General features: G+C 36.0%; 1 protein-coding gene across 1 annotated transcript in view; it reads right to left on the bottom strand.

Moving 5' to 3' along the window:
* Window positions 1-26367, bottom strand: part of LAMA1 (laminin subunit alpha 1) — an 80232-nt gene that overhangs the window by 25685 nt on the left and 28180 nt on the right. The window contains exons 18-40 of the mRNA XM_042868933.1: window positions 25919-26005; window positions 25359-25570; window positions 24743-24849; window positions 23150-23330; window positions 21872-22008; window positions 19391-19627; window positions 16957-17100; window positions 16404-16583; window positions 15604-15789; window positions 14767-14894; window positions 13557-13677; window positions 13284-13421; window positions 11518-11639; window positions 10276-10362; window positions 9805-9998; window positions 8723-8865; window positions 6381-6479; window positions 5276-5387; window positions 4944-5106; window positions 2129-2339; window positions 1780-1896; window positions 1524-1687; window positions 309-447 (exon numbers count right to left, since the gene is read on the bottom strand). Of these exons, the coding sequence (XP_042724867.1) occupies window positions 309-447; window positions 1524-1687; window positions 1780-1896; window positions 2129-2339; window positions 4944-5106; window positions 5276-5387; window positions 6381-6479; window positions 8723-8865; window positions 9805-9998; window positions 10276-10362; window positions 11518-11639; window positions 13284-13421; window positions 13557-13677; window positions 14767-14894; window positions 15604-15789; window positions 16404-16583; window positions 16957-17100; window positions 19391-19627; window positions 21872-22008; window positions 23150-23330; window positions 24743-24849; window positions 25359-25570; window positions 25919-26005 (3409 nt within the window). The remainder of the gene's footprint in view (window positions 1-308; window positions 448-1523; window positions 1688-1779; window positions 1897-2128; window positions 2340-4943; window positions 5107-5275; window positions 5388-6380; window positions 6480-8722; window positions 8866-9804; window positions 9999-10275; window positions 10363-11517; window positions 11640-13283; window positions 13422-13556; window positions 13678-14766; window positions 14895-15603; window positions 15790-16403; window positions 16584-16956; window positions 17101-19390; window positions 19628-21871; window positions 22009-23149; window positions 23331-24742; window positions 24850-25358; window positions 25571-25918; window positions 26006-26367) is intronic.

The following is a 26367-nucleotide window of genomic DNA, read 5'->3' as shown; positions in this document are numbered from 1 at the left end:
TTTATGATTCGACGAAATGCAAGTCAGATGACTGATGACAAAGACACACAGAATCATATCCAGTCCAGCTAAATGTGCATCACATGTCTAAAAACAAAAGTGGTAAAGAGGAAATCGAGACAAACAGAATATGAAATCTGGTATCCTTACTGCCTTAGAGCGCAGATTCAGGATACATTATATATCAGTAGGCAGGGCAGGCTGCCTCCATCAGGATGATCCAGATTCCAGCAAGTGAAAACACCTACAGAACAAATATTCCAAAATGAGAAAGACAAGGAAGTGAAGATACTAATATCAATACTTACTAAATCCAAAGGGCCATTCACAATCCTAGATGCATCATCTGCCAAACTCTCTGTCCTTTCAATCACATTTTTAACATTGGAGTGGGTATAGACTGCAGCTGTTGCATTCAAAGTCACACCTTTTACTTTTGAGAGGCCACTAAATAAAAAATTAACAGATAATACTATTTTTGTGAAACAAGCAATATAATCAAGCAATAAGTTCTATGTGCTGTTACACGTGCATATTACACCATGCACAACAATCTTCTAGAATTCATGATGCACTCTGAAAAAAAAAGATTTTATCTTTCCCAAGGGCTGCAAAAAGGGCTTTCAGTCCTTTACTTTGAACTGAAAAAAATTCCAAATCACCAGAAAACTTGAAATATAAAATGTTTTTGTTCTTGATGATGGTTAGTTTTTCAATTTATATATCAGTTAGCCACAGATAACATTTTCCATGAAGAACGAACAAATAAGATCATGTAAACATAACAGAACATAAACATGTTCCTACTGGAGCTCAAAAGCAGCACAGAGAAATACAGAACCTCAGAGGAAATATGAGTATCTGAACACTATTCCATATCAAATTTTGTTTTATTTAATTTGTCTGGATACAATAAAACCAGCAGAGTTACTCAACATTACTCAAAGTAAAATTTTTTGTTCTCAAGCTTAAAATATGCGTAAATTTTTCAAACTAATCAAATTTAAACTTGCTGATTTTATAATAAGACAAATGAGCAACAGTTCTAGAAGTATTCCTGTGACAGAGCATTTTCAATGAAATAAATGACTTGAAAACTCTTGAAAAGAGTGCATTTGGGATTGCAACCCACTCATTTCTGCAAGATGCTTTGAAAGCAACAATGATGAAGGCATAGCAAAAATAGCTTCTTGATGAGATTCAGAGATATATAGTCAAAGAAGCATTCATACACAGAACACAAGCTTTTCAAGTCATACCATGATACATTCACAGGGCACTTAATTACTCACCAGTTATTGTGCAAGTCAACCACATGAAATTCAAGACTAATCAGCCCTCTCTATATCATTTAATAAAGAGACTCTACGCTACATTAAAGGCAAAAAATAACTGAAAAAAAAAAAGAGTAAAAACGAATTACTTCTGCTTAATGGATTAAGCTACTACTATTACTTATTTAAATTAAATGTAGGATTATAAATGAGGCTTCTCCCAGTTTTCAACTTTCTTGAGTTTCTTACCTTTCCAGTGCATCTGCAAGTCTTTGGAACTGAGCGGCATGATCCTCAGCTCTGTATACCAGGTCAAGCACTCCTCTCACAGACATCTGCATCACCAGCTCATCCACATGGTGTCTCAAGTTGGTATTCCACTGGAGTAGCTCATCCTGGTGGACCTCCAAGTTCTGCACAACAAAAGGGTTTTCTTTGTTCCTTCCCCACCAATAGCAAAATCCATTTGAAGTATCAAAGAGGATGTTAAAACTTAAGAACTTACTGATGTAGAGTTCTTTACATCTTGGGAAAGAGCAGCAGCAACATTTACTAGGAATTTTCCTTCTTTAATAAGCATGGTTGAGACTTCTTTATTTTCCTTTATACTCAGCTTCTTTTCCTATAGCAAAAATCATTGTTTTTAATACTGACCTGTAAGTTAACTAGTGCATATATTAGATAATCATTATTTTTGTTTTCCGACAACAATCTGGTTTCCTTTGAGTTTTCAAGACACTATATATTTTATATATTAAGACACTTAAATGTGTACAGCTTTCTAAAAGGCTAAAATCAACTTATAAACAAAATTTCATATTTCATATTTAACAACACAGATCATCCAGTCTTACATTTAACTCTGCCAGGTTACTAGAAATAAGAGGAAACAAGCGATTTGTCTCATTGATGTCAGCAAGTGCATCATTCACCAGATCCTGGGCATCTTGCAGTTTGCTGTTGTGCTTTGATAAGAGCTGGCTTGCATCTTTTTTCAGCTCAGCAAGCTCCTTCTGGGGTTTAAGATAGTCTTTCTGAACCTGGAGCAACAAATTTTCTGCAGCTCTGGCAAAGAGAGGAAGTGAAAAATAAACACATGGTAAAGGAGAGACAAGCATGGGGATCATACAAAATAAATATGAATGCACTTTCTTACAGAAGTCCACAATTTTTCATACAATAGCATGCATACACACACCAGCCTACTTACCAATCTGAGCACACAGAACGATGACAATATAAGGGAGAAGGAATACTATTAACAAGCTTTGCATGTGTTGATTTGAAAAGTGTAAATGCAAAATTAAAAAAAAATTCATCACTAAAATGCACCACTGAAATGCAATCTTTGTACTTATCCCTTAAAATCAGTAAGATATAAAATCCCCCTCGCTCCTCTCAAATCAGTCAGTTGTAAATCACATTCCTTGGTCTATCTGGGAATATTTGCAAATCCATTTGAAAGTTTTCTAATACAGAAGAAAATCATCTCAAAATGACACTGAAAGTCTATTCCTCTGTCTCTCTTTTGCACACATACGCTGCACACAGCAACTCCTATAAATGACACTTTCACATAAATATTTGCCCCTTTAACCTGACTTCAAGCCATACTGATAGAATCATGGAGCCCTTAAAGCTAGAAGGGACCTCTGAAGGCCACCTAGTCCAAATCCCCTGCAATGAACAGGGACACCACAGCTACATCAGGTTGCCCAGGGCCTGATCCAGCCTCGCCTTGAAAGTCTCCAGGGACAGGGCATCCACTACATTTGTGGGCAACATTTTCCAGGGCCTCACCAGCCCCTCTGTAATTATATCTAACCTAAATCTACCTTCTTTGAGCTTGAAACTATTTCCCCTGTTCTGTCACCACAGACCCTGCTAAAGAGTCTGTCCTTTCCTGCAGCTCCCCTTTAGATACTGAAAGGCCACTGTATGATATCATCTCAACCTTCTCTTCTCCAGGCTCTCTCAGCCCGTCCTCATAGGAGAGATGTTCCATTCCAAGTTTCCGCATCCCTTCTCTGGGCATTCTCCAACAGGTCTATGTCTTCCAAGGTCTCGCAACTGGTCTATGATCCTCATCCAAAGCAGTATACATATATTACAATGTTACATTTCATTTTTCCCACTGAATAGCAGATGTGCATTTGTATGCATTTCTTAAAACAAACAGTTCCAAGTCCTTAAGCTCAAAAGTCACTGAAGACTTGAAATAGTTACAAGAACAAAAGTATTTTACAAGGCAGTAATGGCCCCTATTTCATTATGCAATAAAAGGATTGTATTTGAAATGGTTTACACAGCAAAATGTGTGGAGATTTCCTGGAGATTTCACTTAGAGTGTTGCTCAACAATATGTCACCACAAGATCACTACACTATCAGCCATGTGGTAACTTCTGCATCCTGAAAAATGCATTGTCAAGCTGTTTATTTAAATCAGTTTTGAATTTACAGCTGCATTGCATGATAAATTCTGCAGAGCAACTATCTAATAAATCTTATTAACTCTCTCCTTCAAACTGCTTACAGAACTTTCAGGAATTTTGGCAGTCTGTAATTGAAAAACTTAATTTACAAATGCCTTGTGTAACAGCTCAGGCTAATGCTAAAAGTCAGAACCTTTTCTTAGTATGCAAGAGAACACTGGGATGTTTTTATAAGTGCAAAAATGTTATCTGAAGTTCCTAATATAAGAATAAACAGTACACTTCTAGTCCATTTTCATGTCCACTTAGCTTCTGTGCAGTTTAATACCTGGTACAAGGAAAAGGACAGGAGTCTAGCAAACAAAATCAGATATTCCACCAGAATAAACATTCTGTTCTACTCCTAATTTAAAGGATTTAATAAAGAAAAGTTAAACTATCGGAAATACTCTTGGGCTAATTTTTTATCTCCTGAAGCCAGTACTTATAACAGACACTTCTGTGCATCCTATCCCAGAGAACTTGCTTTAGCAGGGGATTGGATGGTCTCCAGAGGTCCCTCTTAACCCTATGATTCCATGATTCTTACAGCTGTGAGTGGGAGCGAGCCTAGGGCAATACTTCATATTTTTGAAGGTGGAAAGAAAATGTTGCTGACTGTTGGAATAGTTGTTGTTTTAGATTGGCAAATCTGGCAAAATGACATAAATAATGAATTCAAAAGCTTTAATTTCAAAATTTAATTTCAAAATAACCTTTAAATGCAGGCAAATTGAGACAATGAAAATGAATTCTAAGCAGTGACTCAGGCATTGAATAAAACGCCCTGGTTTCATATTCAAATCTAGTTGATACATTGACAATATTTTACCACATCCTTCAGTAGATCTTAGGCTTGCAACTCTCTGAGACTGTTTTACTATGTTTCCAATCCACAAGAAGATGTGTATTTGGGCCAAATCTGAATGAAATCAGTGAGTCTTTCCACTTACTGTAATGCATCATTGTATCACATCCAAACAAACAGGGATTTGACTTTACTGGTTTCATGTGCGATGCCTAAATATCTTCAAATAACGGAACTCCAAATGCAGAGTTTTAATAGCCCCATCTGAACTAGTTACCATACCACAATCTATTACTACAGAGCAAGGATTCTCCAGATCTCTCTCCAAAAAGCAATACTGCATAGTACAGACATAGGTGAATCAAAGTTCCCAATAGAATAGGCTTACTTTAGAACACTGGTAGCATTATAGTGCCTTTGAACAAAATCTTTCTTGCGCAGTTCATTCAGTAGGGTTGAAATATCATCCTGTAGGCTCTGAGATGTAACATTTGACAGTGGGAGGTCCAGGCCCAGTGTTTCATTTAGCGACATTGCAACTTCAGCAAGTACTAAATAGAAGAGTGAAAGATTTAGTCATACCACTGATAAAGGAATACGTGAACCTCCTGGAGAAACTGCAGCACTTCTGTGTTCTGTGTAAACAGTTCTTTAAAAGCTACAAAGGAAACACCCTTGTAAATTCTGCAAAGAAGTGGAAATATCTTAAAAGCAGGATACCTTTGATGGCTGTATGTACTGTGTCAATAAATCCACTCAGTTCTTTACTTTTACTCCTGGTTTCCTGAGTCATTGTGTTAAGTTGCCAAGCTTTTCTCAAAATTCTAGATGACTAGAATAAAATCAGAGAAACGCTTTACAATTTTGTTAAAACATTGATTAATTAATGATAATTGCTCATCTTTTGACATTTTTTTCCGATAGTGAAAATACTTTGTGAGAAGAGACTACTTTCTTAACGAGGCAGATCTAGCTGCTTCAGAAATATGATGCTTTCATGCTGCAACATTGTTATTTTGAAAGTTCCTGAGTTCTTATTTAAATTAAATGTGGCAGGATTATAAATGAGGCTTCTCCCAGTTTCAACTTTCTTGAGTTTCTTACTCAAGAAAGTGAAGAACTCATTTATCAATTATTTTCACAATTAATAAAACCATAATTACCAAAGCTATTACTTTTGTATAGTAAACACCACATACTTGTAAATATCAATTCCTGTAACTTAATATAATTCCTCTTGGCAATAACAAGGCTTCTCGGGCAAGCACCTAGTTCAATTAGTTGCACATGTTCAACAAACGATAGGTACACATGAACAGCAAATGAAATATAGTGGCTGAATGTCTACTGAAAACTCCATTTACAAATTTTCTGGTGTTAAAGCTGAATTAAGAAGATAAATGTTGGATTTTTCAACAGTTACAATTCTGCTGAAAATATTTTAAATACACTGATGTAAATATAAGACTTTTTGATGAGTATTCAACACTGACTATTTTAAATAAGCTCCACTTGTTAGAACCAGTGAGAAGAAAAGCTCTTCAGTTTTAGGGCCTTAAACGATCATATTAGAAAAAGCTTCAGAACTTCAACAGAAACCATGTAAATCTCCCATACAGTATCATAAAATGTTGTAGCTTGCTGAATAATTCTACAAACTTATTAACCACTCTCCCCAGAAATGCTACAGAATAGACAGAACTCTTTCACTGAAGTCCATAGATTTAAAGTAACTTCTAAGCAATACTCCAGCATGTATGTTCAACACTACGAAGCCTCAAAAGATTTCTCCGCAAATGCTAGGAATTAAGAAGGCAGCACCTACCTCTTCAGGCAACTGATCAACATCTCTTGACAAACTCAGAAGACCTTCTTCTGCCATAGCTAATGAGTATGTTGGATCCTCTCTAGGAGCTATAAAGCCCTGTAAGAAGCAACACATTAATGCAAAGAGTCCATTGTGTGTCCAGAATTTTTATGGGGAAGAAATAACTATGCAAACTCTTTAGACCATTTAAATTTTCGAAATTATGTTTTTTTAAGGATAACAGAATAGTTACATACATATAGCTGATGAAAAATAAGTGATCGTTTCTAGAGACAGAAGGAAATAAATCTCCAAATCTAAAAGGGTAATAAAAGGGAATCAAAGTTCAGCTTTCCCGATTCTCAATTTCTCCACAGTCTGAGCTTTCCAAACAATCTACTTTCAGAAATTCAAAGGTCCATCAAATTAAATGTTTCCAACCACTTCCACATCTACAATTTCAGCAGCTGGTCACATCAAAATAGCTGTACCTAGTGAATATATTACAGATGGCCCTGGAGCTATGTTTCAGTGTCAAATCCAGTGTGTGGCACTCAGGAGTTCATGATCATGACGCTCAGATAACACAATCAACCCTGCCATGAGGAACCTTTACGCTGTATTTGGCTTCAAGGCCAGCTCAAAACTTCTGTGTATGGCAATAAATAGGCCATTGTATCTAACTGATACATTCAAGGCCTGCAATAGAATACCACTTCTCTACAAATGCAAAACAACATAAGGGATTCATAACAGCAGGGCAAGTCTGGGTAGAAGTTGGTTTACAGTGGAAGAGACTGTCCTTCAGCAAAGACCTATAATTCAGGTAAATAAACACAGGGATTTTACAGATTTTATTTTTGTACAAGAAAAGAGGGAAGAAAGTCTTTCATTATCACAAAACATAGGAATGCCTACTTACAAACAGAAGAACTATGAGACTTCCAACTTAGCCTCAAGATTAAGTTGTTCAAAGAACACTGTGCCTTCACGTAAAAAGAGCGGACATCATAGTCACAAGAGCTTTGTACCATTGTTAGATCCCTTAAATATCACATGTCCAAGTGAGTGACAGCTGGTTCAGATTAGATTTTGACATAAAAAGATATGTATTAAAGGAGAAACTTACACTGCCTTCATTTGTACAAAGGATTTGGCTTTATAATTAAATAGGTATTATGTATTGAATAATGCCTATGCTCCCTGAAGACAATGCTCCTACACAAACACAAAACAATTACAAAAAGCAAGTCATTTGTATCCTTAAAGCATTACAATCATTTGGTATGTTTATGCCTTCACGGCATAAAGGAAGGGAAGTAAAACTGAAGCTTCATAACAAAAATATTAGTCACTAAATCTAAAGGAGAAGACTACCTCTGCTGAAGCATAAACATGTAATATAATCCAGTTTTCCTTCAGATATTGTAATTATTAAATTTGTGAGCAATTGGATTGGAATTCAGTCTGCCTCACATTTTAATAGGTGAAATTTTAATTCAAACTCTCCATTTGCAGAATCCATCAGCACATGAAGGCTCATGTTATTCTGATTGTGGTGAGATATGGTGGAATACAAAGACAGTAGTTTAAATTCTGTCTTAGAGTTTGTCTTTCCTCAATTACAACTGGGCAGACTTATCAACAAATATGCTTATTTTAGTAATCATTACGTAACAAATATTTTTACCTATCTCTGGCTTTGCACAGAGATGACTAGAACTTAACCTGCAATAACAATTAACTTTATGGGGTTCAATGAAATTAGTATTTGTTTAAGGTAGCACAGGAGCTGGAAGGACAGCTTCCTACAAACAGTCTGAAAGTATGCAAAACAAGTATTCTAATAGCTTTTGTCTTCTAAGATGGAGAACAGAGGATGGCACTTGGTCAGAAGACTGCAAGGAGAGCAAAGAGCTACATCCAATGTATCCTGTGTAATGGATAAGCAGTTTGTCATACTCTTCCCCAGGACTCTGACAGCTCTTCAAAGGAACCAGAAAGGGACCTGGCCTGATACTTCAGTGTAATTGCTGAAAATTATGCTCTTTAAATTCAGTAAGTCTAGGCCAATCCTAAGGATCCACAAAATTCAGATGAAACATGCACATATAGTACATTCAATAATAATACTACTGACTGAAAAATATATTCACACATTTGTTTAAATGTCAGTACGACAAAAGAAACATTGGCAATTAAAGGGCTTAAGACTAATTTCTATAATGTTCTTAATCTGGTGTCATTTACAGATATGCACATGAATTTCAGGAGGACCTCATTCAAACTACTGTGAGTGGCTGCAAGCTTCCCTTTAAGGGTGTGACTAAATATTTCTACTACTTCTATGTTTGTATTACCTTTAAATGTTTTGTTGCATTCTCCAGCTCTGATAGTATCCCAGAGGGCACGAGGACAATACCAGTAATGTTCAGTGAAAGTATGTCTTTACTGAGACCGTCCAAGTTATTTAGCAAAACTCCTGTGCAGTTGTCATCACAAGCTAGACAAACCATTTCAAAAAGGAAAAGTAACATAAGCATTTCTTAAGAAAGTAACCAAATACTGCTATGCGTTGTTGCTGTTTTGGTTTGGGTTTTTTTGCTTGTTTGGTTTTTTTTACATATTTACACAGCACGTGCCCTTACTTTCCATGTTAATACTGATAGAACACAATTTTGAAAATGCAGGCTTATATTCTTGCCTTTCCATGCCCACCCCAGAAGTGGACCAATTCTAAACATGCTATCTTTAGGTTAGAACGCATTCAAGCTGTATTGATCTTGTTGTCTACTGAGCTTCTCGTTATACTATGCACATATTTCACCTATTTAGTTGTATTGCTGTAAAGCCAGGGCAATGCCACTAACAGCTACCAGACAGGTTATGAAGATACCACAATGGAAATAGATTCCTTGTGGATACATTTATTCCCCATTTTCTTACATATAAAGCAAAATATGAGTCTATATTCCTAGTTCATTGTAAAAGCAGTTACTGTACTGAGTAGGTCTTTCTGCTATCAACTCTCTCACAAGGAACTACATGACTACATGACATGTTTGATAGAGCATGCCTGTACACATGACTCCTTAAGTATAATTAGAACAATATCACAGGCAAAAAATAATTGACATAGGAATTCCATGTTTTCAAATAAATAAAAGTATGCTACAAACAGCAAATAAGTATTAAAGTTATCTTTTCTTAAATATGCTTGTAGTGAGCTTTGGCCAATTTAAGGATTAACTGCTGGTCTAATATTACATTTTGTACTGCAGTTTCCTCTTTGTTCATAGAAACACAGAATAGTTGAGCTTAGATAGGATCCCACTGGATATTGATTAGTTCAAGCCTTTTATAGAGAGAATAGACTAATCAATAGAAAAACACTCATGGAATAAACCAAAGCCCAGAAGTAAATGATTTCAAAGTCACCTACAAACACACTCTTCTTCCAGAAGAAGATGTCTTGGTTCACACTCCTCACAGAGCTGTCCTGTCACTCCCTGCTTACAGAGGCACTTGCCAGTTGCACGATCACAATTAAGATGAACAGAGCCACTTGGATTGCATCGACACAGGTGGCAGCTGCCTCCAGGAAGCTGAGGGTCACCATAGTAGCCAAGGGAGCACCTAGAATGGGAGGAATGAGACAATAAACATCAGGGGATATTCATCATAAAACCAGATATCATGTTTATCTTTGTGAATCACTGATGGTGAGTTTTGATTAACAATTTCTTTACAGTAGCTAACAAGTCACAAAGTTCTTCCAATTCTTCCACATGTACTTATAATAACCTATTCCAAGAAAAGGTATGGTTATTTTATTCAAAACTGTCCTTTGGGGCAGATTTGGAATGTCCTTTGGGATTTGGGGGAAAAAATTGAGACATCGTGTACAACTCACTTTTCGCAGTACTGTCCTTCATAACCTGGGAGACAAGCATCACAGTGGTAATCCCGGACGCCTTTCAGGACACAAGTGGGACTAAAACTGGAGGACAGAAAGACAAATACCTGCTAGCACAGAAATGGAAAACCATGCAATGACAGAGAATCTCATTCAGCCACAGATTGAGCATCCTCTAGCAATGGGCTGGAATGTGTATTTTGTTTCTCATGAAGACTGCTTTCCTCCAGTGCAACTCCTTTATTGTTTATCATACTAAAGCATCTTACAACTTTCACCTTGAAAGATACAACTCTTTAAACAAATTGAAAGAGATATATTTTGGGTCATCTAATACTTGTGACTTCTCACTTCCCCCTCTCCAGAGCAGTTGAGGAATTAAGCTTTTTGCGTGCCAGAATGGAAGCTGTCAGCCACCTCCTACTCCAGCATGATAGTTTTGGCGTCCATCATTCACTTTCAAACACATCCTCTGTGTCTGAGCCATTTCCTAGCTCTGTTTTCTCCTGTGCATGTAAGTACACTGGGAATCTAGAAGGTTGCAGGTTTTCTCTATTAATACAGCCCTGTGCACAACATACTCCAAAGAAATCAGCATATGTTTATAACCATTGTTTTTTTATCCATTTTACGGATGAGGAAAGTAATGCGAGGGAAATGCATAATACAATATTTATCTAAATGATAACTGAACATTAAGAGTAGTCTCACTCATGCTCTGACTCAATTATCCAAAAGCAACAGCACTTTTCGAACTTCTAGACAAAAAGTAGCCTGCAAAACATTTTGATTTTAAAAATAACTGTCTGTCTACAAACACACAAAAATTTCAAACAAAGGAATACTTGTTTTTATCCCACTATTGATCCCATTAGAAGCTCCTGAACTGGCTGGAAATGGCCTGAAATACTGAAGCACTGTCTTTAGAAGGAAAAAGAGAGCTACATTTGAAATTGAAATACATCAGTGCAACTTACTACATTATTTATAAAATCTGAGGCAAAAAAAAAAAAATTGCATTAACTTTTTCTTTTAGATCCTCACAAAGTTATCACAAGATGGAAACTCTGAATTTAAGCTGTATTTGCTAAAATAAGTAGCTTTCAGAAAATAAAGTTTAAGGACATACAAAATAACCATATTCTATTGTCATAAAGTGTGGGGCATAGAAGGTAGGACACACAACACAAGGCATCTGAAAGGCTAAAAACTACATTGGATTTAATATGTTTTGGTTACCTAACAGGGTTGGCTCTGGGACAAGCACAAAGAGAGCAGTCGTTGACAGATCCAATTACTTTTCCATAGTAGCCTGGAGCACAAGCACTGCAGTAATCACCAACTGTGTTATCTCTGCAGTTCTGGTACACAAAAAGGAATTCAGACAGTTTAAAACAACAACAAACAAGAAGAATTTTATCTTCTCCCGAGTCCATAAATGCATCAAGTCTTTAACAATCGCATCTAAATGTCACCACCCATCACTCAGCATTCTCTGGATAGAGGGATGTTTTATGCAAAAATAAGCAAAATGCCAGCATATTTTCCATTCCATCAGGCAGGCTGACTTAATATCTGTTCTGAATTTCCACTAAGATTTGTATATTTCTGCTTCCACAAATCCAATTTAGATCAGAAAATCACAGTACAAAACAAAACAAAAAAAAAGTCCTAAAAATATCTTATGGAAAAATTAAACAGGATGGCAAAAAGACAAATTTCAGTGTTTCAATAAATACATTTGACAGCTATAAACCAATAAACAATCACAGTTAGGATTCAGAGACACTGTATTTAATTTGCAAAGAGTACTCATCGATAGCCAGCGCTATTAATATTAAAACATTAAATCAGCATTACAAACACGATTAAGCTAATTCTCTCCATGAATTTTTTTTCTTCTTTTCTATCATTCTTATTATTGTGAGAGTGGAGATCTTAGAGGTTAACAGACTATAGTAAGTAGTAACAATACAGCTTTCTATTGCATGGGAACAGAAGTCAGAGGCGAAAATCATTTATTTTGCCTACACAACTCAGATGGAAATCTTTAAGTAGTAAACTTAATATGTGGGTGAGTTGCTACCCCTGCAATGAGAGAAAAAGAGAATGAAGGACTGTTATTCTTTAGTATGAAAGACCTGCGTGGACTGGCCTCATAGTAATGAGAACCATCGCTCTTATTCATGAGATTCAAACTTTAGGTGAAAGAATGGCTTACAAAGAGCCTGAAAGACTGAGGAAACTCATTAAATTCAAAAATGAGTTCTTCAGAAGCTGACTTCAAAATACTCAACTCACCACTGGACAAATAAAGCAACTAAAAAACCATTAGGAAAGAATACCTGGTCATTGAATCATACCAGATAAGAGACTTATGTCTTTTTTTGGATAGCTGAGAATTTGCTTTAGACAAAGTTGTGAGCTCACTAGACAAGAAGAGGCTATGTGCTAGTCCTGTGTGACCCCCCCCTTTTTAATTTTTAGGACAAAATGATGGAAATGAAAAAGTTAACCCAGAAGAAGCATAACCTTAGAGTACTTTTCTCTCAGTATGCCAAAAAAGAGCCTCTCAGAGCTCAGAGCATACTTGCTTCAAGAGAGACAAAGAATTTAACTTTGACCTAGTCTGTAGTGTGGAATGTCTTAGTACTTCCTTTACTTCTCCTATTTTGTGTGATTAAGCAGACCTTGACCAGACCAAGGAATAGATCAAAAAGTAATACAGTAAAGTAGATAAACTAAATTTATATACACAAGTTATTTTTTAAAATATAATTAAATCTAAAATTATTAACAATTTTGAAGTTAGTGACCAAAAACTTGATAATTATACTGAATAGACTCTATGGGAAATAGTACACAGATTTAGAGATGTAGATAGGGAAAATTAAACTTTTCCAAACAGTATAGCCACATACTATTTCCAGAAACTCCTTTCACAGATTACCATCATTACATGTTCAGGTGAAACCAATGCAAAAAAAAGCATAAATTGTACATACCAAACACTTTCCAGTTTCAGGATCGCAGGTTTCGCTGTGATTATTACACTGACATGGCACACAAGGTGCTATAATAGTATGAGTCTCTCTTACACTGAATTCCTTAGGTTTCTCCCTGTAGTATCCTGGAGCACAGCTCTATTCATAAACAGAATAGAGTTAAAAAAAAAAAAAAAAGAAAGATTATGGCTGTCAAAAGTTATGAACAATTCTGAAAGTCATTTGTGTAACTTCATTATTATCTGGTACAGAAAGGATTCAAGGATTTAGTACCTGGCATGAGAATCCAGCATAGCCAGCAGGACATCTACATTGCTCTATAAGATGAGCTCTAGATCTGCCTAGATGCATCTCTTCAAACTTCACTGCAATTTCCATTGAGATATTTGCAATTCTGTAAGATAAGTATAGAAGACAGCATGAAGATCTAGAGAAGGCCTAGCACCAAAACTAAGATACAAATATTTTTATGTTTCAAAGTAAGAGCTACCATATATACTCTCCCATGATCCTCTTTTCCACATGGAAGATATCAATGCAAATGGCAGGGAGGTTGGAATTAGGTGATTCTCAAAGTCCTTCCCAACTAAAACCATTCTATAACTCAGTGAATATGAAACATCTCAACAAAACCTTAAGATTTTCCTTAATGAATGTATGAGATTTAGACATACAACAAAAATATCAGAAGTTCTTCAAGGTAATATACATTGATTCTCATTGGTCTGTAAAAACTAACAAATCCACCACGCAAAAGTGTGCACTTTGGCCTCAGAAACTCTAAAGAGAAATACAACAGCTCTGCTCCATGGATGTTCTTAAAGAGCTATCAATAACATATTTTACAGCCTGTGAATCTAATAATCCCATATCTGGTGGTGGAACCACTCTATTGACATAAAGATGCAAGAATATAGGGTTTTTGTTGGATACATCTCTGTTTGTCTTGTTGTTTCTGAACCAGTTGATGCAGTGATCATATAACATCTCCTTCCTTTCATTAGTAACCCAGTTTTGTTCAAGATGGTAGTAAAATGTTATTGTTCTAAAGTAGGAATATTTCACTACCACAGCCTATAGTATGCAAAACTACAGGAAAGCACCAGATTTGTACAGACACAAGAACTCAAGAGGATGTGTTTCTATTCTTCTATGGAAAACGAAAAACAAAAAATTCCTTACCTATAAAAATAACTTGTTAAAGAAATAACATAGAAAACATCTAACTATATTGCCCATCAAGAAGAGCACAGTATCAACCTGTAAAGCCTTGTGCTTCTTTACGGGCTTTTCTATCAAAATAAGCAGCAGATATTTTTAAAGGCAATACATGTTTTCTTACCAAAGAGGAATTCAAGTCAGAAATGGGAAATTAGAGATTTCTCTAATTTGTGTAAAATACTTATTGTATAGTTCAGCTGGAACTATTTCCAAGCTAAATAACATGAAATACAATAAAATAAGTAAACGCTTACTGCTTTACCTGCTTTGCTGTAATCCTTGGCCATAGGCTGCCTTGATAAGGATGTATTCAATATTGCTTAGCACAGACATGAAGTCAGAGCGTGAGACAGGCTGGTCAGACACAGAATTAAAATACTTCCAAGAATCCTAGGGGAAAACAGCACACATCAAAATCATCAATGTTTAAAGCTCATTTAAAGTTAATGGTCTCTTTCTTCCCATATATTCTTTTGGAAATACAGTCAGTGACTGAGTCTATAGTCTTCGCCCCAGAAAATCCAGCACCCGGCACTAGATTAGAACAAAATGTGCTTTTATACCATTTCTCCTCCATGCCCCTTTTCCTACCATGCCCTTAAATTCCATGCCTAAGCTTCTATAGGACAGCAACTGTGCCACTTCCTTTTTCTTTCTTTTTTTTTTTTTTTTTTTTTTTTTGCTAGATGTATAGAACATAGACAGTCAAAGGATCAGGATTGCTCAACACTCTTCTTGTGAGCAGTTTGAACACAGACATTTATTTTCTAATTATGTCCCGCATCCTATCACAACTAGCTCTCATCTCAGTCCCAGGCAGCAGAGCCTTAGGGAACAAATAAGGTCACTGTTTTGAAATTGGAGTTTCTCTTTGAAAACCTTCCTACAGCAACACCTTCAGCACTTCCAAAAGAGAAAACGTTAAACTTTATCTACTTCTACAACACAATTTTTCCAAATATTTTTACATGCAATGTAATCCAGTTTATTTGAGATAAGGTATGCATTTCTCAATGTATTTTCTTAAATATATGGGGCTTCTCTGCAAGAGCTCACAGGAGATACGCGTCTACATTTCAACACCAAAGTTTTAGCTTACCTCCTTCATTTCCACTTCTTTCTCACTTCTAATTCCATTTTCTGGAGAAGGGCTGTCTACATAGATGACCAATTTGCTGGTACGACCACCTTTCATTAGAATCTGTGGCTCAAAATTTGAGGTTCCAAAGCCATCCAAAGCATAAAAAGCAACACTATATCTCAGTTTGCCTCCGTATGCCATGAGCTGTTTGGATATAAAATTGTTACTTCTATTTATCCCAAGGTTATAGCTACTAGTTTTAATGTCATCAGAAGATTTGGAAAGTGACAGTTCTTTGATGAATTTGCAATAAAACATGAAAATTGACTTCAACTCAGCAGTTTTTACACCAAGGTTAAACATTTATTTCTAAAAAGCAAGCAGTTTCTTCTTTTAGGACCTTTCAAGGGATATACATTCAATTTTCATTTAATTCCTATGCAGTAGAGATTCCATTATCTATATACTGAATCTAGTGACAAAGTTGAAAGCCCTTTCGAGTTACTAAACTAAAATTGAATATATCGCCTTTCTCCCACATATAATTTCTGGAAAGTAATACCATAAATAAATATGGGTGTTACCCATTTACAGAATCAAGAAAAATCTCATTAGAAGAGGGTAATGTAAACATTCATAGCAAGCACAAACTATATAAGTTCATTTATACAATTACATTAATTTATATGATTTTATTACCTTCTTGAATTAAATGACACGTAAATATGTTGTGTATAAAGTGACCATTATACAAAGGAGTAACATTAATAGACTAAAGAAACTATCCAGACATCATTCTAATTATTTAATGGTCTCACCTGGTCTCCTTGAAACTGCTCTGGTAACCTCCAGTAAAATGTTTCTGTATTTAAGTACTTTCTGACAATGGCAGCATCCAGTAAAACATCAGGAAATTGTGAAAATACTCCTTCCACTGTTCCAGTCAGGTTACTTTGAGCTACTACATGCAGAACAGACTGGTCTGGAGTTAAGGTTATCTACAACACAAAGAGCAATGGATTAATTTAACAAAAATATTTTATTGTGATGTAATATACATATATATACACAATAGTCTTAGTTTCCTTTAGATAAGCAAAAATTCAATTTAAAGTTACAAAAGCTCAAGCCAAAAAAATTGGGGAATATTTTTTAACAAATTTTTTTCAAAATGTGTGGAGTCAAACACAAGTTTTTCAGAAATAAGACTTTACTTTTTTTTGTTGGTTTACTGTAAGTCATTGCTATAACTTTATTGCAGTTCACCTGATTCATGAAACGTATGTAGCCTTTTGGTCCTTTTGGTACATCACAGTGGTATTATAAGCATAACACCAAACTGTATGCACACATTTATGTCACTCTACTTACAGGAATTCTCACATGATCTTCTACTTCCAAACAAGATGTGGACATCCCAAAACAGAAACATGGAATACAACCTAGCGTGTTGTTAGCAGACAGAGCAAAAGTTCCAGGTTTACACTCACTGCACTGTAGCCCAAACACATTTTCCTAGAGGAAAGAGAAAAAAAGCACAGCAGTACACTCATGTTACTTCACTAGCAATATATTTAATTTCAATTACACAGCGATGCTTCTTTAAAAACACGGAACAGTAAACAAATTTCATGTACTCAAATTCCTAAATAAAATTAGCAACTATGTTTCTCCATTAAAGGCAGAAAACCCTCTTTCCTCTACCTTCACCTAAAAAACCCTTAAAGACAAAGAAGATGCTCAATATGAACAGAAATCAAAGGACTTCGGTTCTCCATTGTTAAGTCCAGCTTGAAGAAAAGCTAGAAAAAATAGCGTTGATCCCATTATTAATCAGAACATTGGAGAGAGGCCTATGAGAGTATATATTTGTTGCATTGAAATAAATTTTCTATTACTACACTATTTAATAACAGTCCCACCTTAAAAAAAAAAATTAAAAAAAATTGTACTATTAAATTTCTGTCCTTAATGTTTCCTGTTTTTAATAAAGGAATGCCCATTCAAGCTTCAGTACTAGCAAGACATCTGAAAAGTATTGTTTGTATTGCTTATATTGTTTATAATATAGTAAACACAAATTTGAGCTTGCAACATAATCAGATTAAGAAAAATGTTGAGATTATCTATTTTGTATTTACTGGTTTCATCCTATCATTATAAATTGGATTTTCAGAAGATAAAATTGTATTATTTGAATTAATATACTGCTCCCAGACTTAATAAAATCATGTGTGTATGAGCAGAAAAAAATTCTCTATACTTTTTTTTTTTCCCATTATTAGAATACAATAGCCATTTTCCATTGGAGTTTTCTAACATTTAATTAGCTTTCAAAAATATTTTCACACATAGAATGGAAAGAGCTGTAGATACGCTATCTCTACAGAGGACAAAATAATTATCTGTCAAAACAGCATGTAAGGAATTTATACCTTTTTAATTAAGAAAGAAATGACCTTTTTGTAAGTAGCTGTCTTAATCCCATAGATTGTTTCAGAAAACTCAAGATGGTTATGCAACCTATAATGTCAAGTGCAACTCTGGCAGCAGAAACTTCCACTGAAAGAATAGAATTTCCATGGCTTAAGGTAGTAACGTTTTCTCTACACTGCTCGCTGCATTAGAATGTATTTTCTTCAGTGGTCCTTTTTGTTATTTTTCAATCTTCTATGTGTACTGCAAAAATAAATTTTAATAGCAACCCCAAAAGAATGCATGAGTTATGACTAATTGTTATTTGCACTATTTGCAAAGCAAAATGAAGATGGCATAAATAAAACACTCAAAAAAAAATATCACTAAAAATGGTATCAGATGGCACTTACAACATACAGAGAAATGTATTGAAATTGAAGTCACTAGCACCATTCTCATATATTTAATAAGGTTTACAAAAATTTTGTTCCAGAACTCATGGCCAGTATACTGTCCTATTCAAAAAGGTATCCTCGCCCTTTGCGAGGCAGACAGAAATTAACAGCAAAAGGGAAATCAATACAAACGCATCCTCGATCCTTTTTCATTTCTACCCTACAGTACTAATACATGAAAAATAGGATTCTGAATGTACTGTAAAAAGGATGCAGTCATAGGTATTCACTTAGCACAGAATGAGCATACGGATTTTACATTTAGCAAATGCAACCAAATTGAATTTAGGACTACAATGAGAAAGACTGATGTCACTAAATATGCAAACTCCCATAAAAGATTTGATAGAATATGATTGATGCCTTTCAAATGCACAGCGGTCATTTTGTAAAATCAGCAAGAATTCAGCATTAGTCAGTTAGAAATGATTTCTTATGATTAAGCGCGGGTCTGATCTTGACTACTTAGCACACTTCTTCAGCAATACTGAGAGTTTTGTCTAAGAGAGAAATGCAGTACTGTGCCACAATAATTGTGTGACCACAATCTGGAAATAAAATTATCTGTCTGCTTAAAAACAAATAGAAAGTAGTAAGAGAGGCAAACGGTCTAGCATTATTTCAGGAACTTGAGAAGAAAAATAATAATGGCATGTTGGTAGCATTAATGCTATCTCTTTTGCCTGCAGCAGTGTTTGCCCAAACTGGGAAACTACTCATCTGGCAGTTTTTAATCCAGATGACTCATAACTAGACTGACTTAGCAATGGTACAGAAAATCCATTTGGTGTGATTTTAGGAGTTCTTAGAAATACCTCAAAGGAGGGATGCAGTCTAAGATCCCTCTATCTCTATAGCTGCTATGATTGTTATGAAATAAATTATCAGAAACTCCAACTCAGTGTCCCAAAAAAGTCTGAATACTTCAATACCTTGCAGGTACAGATACCAGTTTCTTCTTCACAAGCACAAAGTCCTTCAGTGACATCACACATCTCTGCTTTGGTTCCACTTAAGTCACAGTCACAAGCAACACAGTCTGGGTAGTCCCTGTAGCCTAATGCACATCTGGAACAGTTTTGTCCTCCAAATTCAGCTTTACACTGGCACTGACCCGTCAAAACGTCACACTGAAGACTATTTGAACCAGAACCACTACAGTTGCAGGCCTTACATGGAAAAAAAAATCAGAAATAACTCTTTTAAATCAATTTTGTTAATTTTGTTACAATAAAAGCTGGACATTAAATTTAAAATATGGTAAATTTTAAAAAATTAAAACTCAATGTTTGTTAACAATTACTGTACAATATAAAATGAAGAACATCATTCATGGGATTGCTTCATTTGTATTTAAAAAAAAAAGAATTGTATGTCATTTCTATTAAACAGTCTAATGTAAAACAACCAGCTTTGTTGATTCCCAGAACCAGTTTAGAACCAAATGAGTTAAAGGAACAAGCCCCAGAAGATACAAATCAAAAATATCTTAATTAAAACAGTATTTATGGAGTGTAATAAATAAATTATAATATTGCTATGTAAATAGTGGATTATATATATATACACACACAGAAAGAAAGAGAGACAGAGAAAGAATAAATTTATACACTAGAAAATATTTATAGAATGGAAAGAAAAATCTTAATACTGACATTCTTATAAGACATCCAGGAACATTAATAGGGTCTACATCTCACTCCAGCTTCACTTGTTTTCTGATCAGGAACTGAGAATCTCACTGAATCCAAAATTAAGTTAAGCATGCAATGCAGTTCAGTGTACAACCCCTACAAGCACATTTATGTATTCTCTGGCATTCTTCACACATTTGTTGCTCACCCTTTGTATTAAGCAGACTTCTCACTCTCTCAGTACTGTGTACTACACCGCATAGTCTAATACACTTTATGACCAAACAGGTTTACAACTTTGACTCCTAAATACCACTAAAAGTCTGCAGTTCTGAAAGTTAAACCCTGTTTTATCACAACAGAATTAATTTACACATATTTCCATCTCAATATCACAATGATAAATAAGAACTCTAAGGTACACTTAATTGAGCAAAGCACTTGACTTGATAAAGGTTGTAAGCAAAACAGAACTAATTTTCTGCTCAATCAATGTACCCAGGGATGGATTCCAAGTACTGAGAAAACACTCAATTCAACTTGATCATTGGCAAATGGAATCAGCCTAGGAAAGGAAAACTTAATGGGTTGACAGTCTACCATCACCATATCCTCGCCTGAGTGAAATGGCACAGGAACCAGCACACTGTATTTACAAGAACATTCACAGAAAGAATGAGAGCAACTTGAAAATGCAGAGATTTAAAGAAAGTTGCTACAAATCATAGAGATTGCAAACTCCTAAGAAAAGTCTATACTACACGGCTATTTTATCATTCTTACTCTAAATAATTAAAAACAAAATAATCTTGGCTGATACTTGTACTTGTCAGGTATTTATCACATATAATGACTGATCTTGTCAAGTTGATTAAACTTGTGGTTTCTCCATTGAAATTGCCCATTATGCTCACGTAATTCTGAGGCTTTTTAAAGTCCTAGCATTTATAAAATAAAGTTTGGTTCAATGCCACATCCGATAGGAATTTACTGGGAAAACCTAATTGTGTGAATGGTTGATACCTATCGGATTTGAAGTTGTATTTTAGTGCTTAAAAATAAATGCTAACCTGCATTCAGGAAACAAACTACCTACCTTACGCCATTTACATATTTTTTTTAAGCGTTGTATAACCAAGATGTTATAATCACAATATAATTGTGTATAATCAATAGATATCAAGATGTTATAATTGCAATATAATCAAGAGAGTAAGGCAAAGCAGACAACAATCACAAAAGAGAATAAGTGGAAGAGCTTACCCTTGGGTTGAGCTCACCAGAAGATACCAAAAGAGGGGATCTCCAGAAGAGATCCTTCCCCTCTGGTAGCCAGCTCTTAAATAGGTCCAGGAGAGGTGGAGCCTGGCTCCACCCCTTCCGGCAGCACAGGTGAATTGCCTTCACCTGTGCTCCTCTGGCTGACTCAAGACTCACCTCAGGTGATTAATCAGAGGTTCAGGCCATGACTCAGCAGTTCCCATACAAGTGTATAATGACTTAGAAGATATCTATATTTCATTTTTCTTAAAGCCATAATATGAATCATTGGTCAACACAGAAGCTATGTTTCTTGCTAGTCTTGATAGTCAAAATACTCTGGACCATTATTTTCAAAGACAGCATTCTTAGAAAGTTCTTCAGTACACACCAGCACTAACACTTTGAAACATAAAATAGCAACTGAGATCCTCAAAACAAGAGTCCAGTTCTAGCACAGGTTTTAGTAAATGGCAAACTGCTTTGAACTGTCTTGGCCTTTCAAACAGCCTACCATACCTTGCAGCCAAGTTTAGGAGAGAGTCCCCAGTGATTTTCTTCACACAGTTCACATTTTGGTCCCCGAGTATGAGGGGGACAAATGCATTTACCAGAATCTGCGTTACAGTTGTTCTGAGTATGAGCACAGTCACAGGCTGCAAACGAAATGAGACCAAATGATTAACTTTCTCTGCTTTTTCTAAATGGAATAAATTCCATGACTGTTGATAATCTTACTTTTCTTAATGATACAGTAAGGCATTCCTGCTTGTCCCTAACTGAGAACTAAATTACAGACAGAGTGTCAATCTTATTTTTTTAATTGAAAATCCATTATTCCTGTTTGATGTAGCCTGTTTGGTAATTTTAAAAGGAAGGTGTCATGGTTCTATGTTTTTGTTTTTTGTCTTGTTTTTTTATGGTTTCAGTATTCCACATCAAAACATCATGTAGTGTACGGGGCATTAAAGTGTCACTGCCCCAATTCCAAGTACCTATCCCTGTACATTACAGCAGTCACGGGCTCTGACCCTTCCGGGTGGGGGGGGCGCTCTCTTACTGCCTTGCAGTGGGTGCTGGAGGTGCTTTCCTAGCTGTTCCAAGCTTTTCAGGTTTGACTCGGTCCCGGGAACTCTCTCTCTCATCTTGTCTGATTTATTAATCCCAATTTCAATTAAATTGTATTATATTTTGTTATCTTGTATTCCAATATTATAGTAAAATAAGTTTTCCTCCATAGATTGTTGCCGCTGCTCTTTTCCTCCCTTCCTTCCTTCCCATTTTTGTGGGACTGGGGTGGGAGGGGAGGGCAGAGGCCTGTCACCCCTGTCATGGACATAGATTGATCTGGTCAACTCTGTGACAGAAGGCTACATTTCCACAGGGGAATCAACAAAGCCAAACAGAACTATCATGGAGAAAAGTAAATCTATAGGGGAAAATGCTACAATAAAATGTGCAAAACTAATCAGGGATTTGATAATTAAAAAACTGTTCTTGCTAGAAAGTGGAAATTCAGAAACACTTCAATTGCTTTAATAAAATTTACAAATGGCCTATTTTATCAAGGAGGAAATCATATTTTGAAGAATTGACCAGACAAAAATATGGCAGAAGTTTGCAATAGTAGTAGTTTTTAACTTTTGTTCCCAAGCTTAATCAAAGTGTCAGGAAACCATTCCCCAGACTTCTTGGAATATTTATCAAACCAACAGAACACTGCTGGAGTAAAAAATACAATACACTGCTGAACAAAATTTCACACAACCCCTGGAGGAATCACGGATTAGAGCTTACGTGTACAGCCACCATTCTGCAACGAGTGAAAGCCATGAGCACAGCGATCACACTTTTCTCCAGTCACTCCTGGTAAGCAGTGGCACTGCCCTTGATGACTGCAGTCTTCAGAGATGGAGCCAAATTGACTGCAGTTGCAGGGAACACAGCCAAGTCCAGTAAGCAAGCCATAATAGCCATTCTGTTGGACAAGAAGAAGATATGTTAGAGTACACCAAGTCTCTCAGTTACTTTCCCGGTCATCTGACCAGCATGAATATTGATCAGCTCTGTAAGACTGCTATGGGAGGACTACCTGGCCTCATCTCTTTGCTATTCGCAGCTGCATGCAAGTATGTACTTTAGATGAAGAAATGAATACTGAAATGGTCTCGTGATCCTCTAATCTCATTAGTGAGACTTGTTTTAAACTCTGACATTATTTTTAATTAAAGACTTTCATGAGGGCAAGGGTAGGCTGTGCTGACTAAGCAAAGATTTCTGTGAATTAAAGAGCAGAACAGAGCATGTCAGTGACCTATGGTGCATATAAATAAAAAAGTGTTCAACTCAGCTGGCACAGGGGCAGTAACTGGGCACAGAACTGCTCTGGTCTCTGAGTTAGTTCCATACTCAGCAAAGACTACAAACTGTTGTTTTGTCTCACCAGTGAATACCTATTTGTTCTTGTAACAAGCCTGTCTTTTAGCTGAATCTCTTTCTTGGTGCTCAGCCACGATATATTTATTATCACTAATTACATTTTTCAGATGTTCCCAGAATTAATTTGCAGAAGCACAGCATTAAGATACCTTCAGGTCTGTTTGTGGCGTTCAGTTTGGTTTTTTGCAGTCAGCAAACATGACTGCGCACTGTCAGGCAGTGCAACACCAGCCTGAACAGCCTGATTCAGAAGGGGGCTGAGTTACAGCTGCAAAGAGCACAGGCAGAGCAATTTGCTACTACAAAAAACAGTCTAGACAAAGCTTTGATCTCCTCTCCACCACCAAGTTCACACTTCTCTGAATTTATTTACTGCTGTTTTCTCTATCTGCTCTAGTCTGAGTTCATCCTTCTTGAACAGGGACGATCAGAATATTACACAGCAACCTAGATAGGATCTCACTGGTATATTAGGACTGTCTGTATCTGATAGAAATAACTCACTGACACGCTCTACATCACATTTGCCTTTTCTGAAGCTGCATCACATAGTGGGCAGAGGTGCCCTACAATCCAGTAATACACTAGGGACTTTCACCTCCTCCATCCATCTCAGATCACACAAGTTTTCTTCTTAGATTCTAAGTTACACCACATTTTGTACTACTGAAATTATCAACTGTTTGGGTGTCGATCAACAATTTTAAGGCCAAAGCCTTAAATTAAAGTATTGAACAAATTGATCAAAAACGTCTGGTTTCCTACATAGCAAGCATGAGTTCAAATTCCCAGAAAATTTTGAAGAATGTTAAGTGAACTTATATCAATCTTTCATGCAACCAAAAAATTCCTTTTGTGTCTCCTCACACTGATGCTGGTATATGCAGATAAACAGGCAGACCAAGATATGAAAAAAACACAGGTATTGGAAACAGGTAAACATCTGCTTACCAAGCACTTGTCACATTTTTGTCCAATCACTTCTGACTTGCAGTCACAGATGCCTGTCTTGTGATGACAGATGCTGGAAAGGGAGCCATTCACATGGCACTCACAGGCTTATGTTTAGGAAAAAAAAAATAATAATAATAATTCATGTTTCTATGTATGCTTTTGTTATTATGCAGTATTCCAAATTTGTTACATAATTGTGTTTCACTTGTTCATCTATATCCTACAGATACTAATATACTACAGCAAAATTTGTACTATGTATCTAGGCTAAGCAAATAAAAAACCTGCAACAAACTCTGTGAGGAGATACACTTGGGAAGTTTGTTTTTCCTGTCCTCACATGTAAAATTCAGAAGCAGAAAACGTCTACAGCAAGTCACTGGAGAGGGAGCATTAAGCAAGCCAGAAAGTTTCAGAAATATGAAATGTCAGACCCTGGCACGATGTATTCCATCCTCAGGCTAAACAAAACCCAAAACTCATAGCTTTCAATCTGTTCTTGTCAACTCACAACTTGAAGCTTGGAAAATACATGCATCTTCCTATACATTCCGCTACATGCAAACCACATTTTTCTGTTCTTTACATTCTCAGAGTAATAATAACAGCTTACCACGGCAACTTTTCTCAGTCACTGCATCCCCATAGTACCCATCAGCACACTTTTCACAGTGAAGACCTGCTGTGTTCCCCACACATTTCAAGCATTGACCTGTGACAGTATCACAATAACCATCTTCTTGAGCGTTTACATTGCCATTGCATTCACAAGGAGCACACGACTGTCCAGGCACCAGTGGATTTCCATAGTAACCATTTGCACACCTGCACAAGAGATTAAAAAACTTTGTAACAAAATAGCCCAGGTTGGAAGGGACCTCAAAAGATCACCAAGTCCAAACTTTAAAAACAGTTGTCTAGTTTAAATTACCTAAGAGCCCGATCAGCTTGAATCTTGAATGCAGCAGAAATGACTAAAGAAATGACTCCTGACTCAAGAGAGTATTTCCTGTTAAATTTGCTCTAAAGAGTCAGTGTATTACAAGCAAGGACAAAATGAGGAAAAATTTATTAGGAATGTTTTGTACGTGTGATGTAAACAATTCAAAGTAGATGGGATGATGACAATCACACCTTACCCACAGATTCCTTACCCAAAGTTAACATACATACCTTTCACACCGAGAGCCAGTATAGCCTGGAAGACATTTATCACAGACAATTCCCTCTCCTTCACTCAGCTGGCAAGTAGGACTGAAACTATCAATGGTATTTGTAGAAATTAATATTAAGACACAGAAACACAAGATAGCTGCAATTCAATATATCAAGACTCTTCAAGTCTATGTACATATCTATAAAACCACATAATCGCACATGTATCTAGATTAACACCAACGTTTTAAACATCACAATTTGTCAAAACAGAATTATCTTTTTCAAAAATTCTTGAGATTTTTATTTCAAAGGACGACTTTAGAACTGTCTAAGAGCCTGGCCCTTCTTCTAGCAAATTTGACAAGTATGCATACCAAGCTCCACTGTTTCAGGCATAACAGCTCCGTCCTTATGTTGTTTTCTGAACGCGAAAGATAACAGTGAATTTGTTCCAAGTTCAAGGA

Source organism: Lagopus leucura, unplaced genomic scaffold, assembly GCF_019238085.1.
Source record: "Lagopus leucura isolate 7727_CA_CO unplaced genomic scaffold, USGS_WTPT01 Super-Scaffold_100002, whole genome shotgun sequence".
NCBI classification, from domain to species: Eukaryota; Metazoa; Chordata; class Aves; order Galliformes; family Phasianidae; genus Lagopus; species Lagopus leucura.
This window is presented reverse-complemented; position numbering and strand designations above follow the sequence as displayed.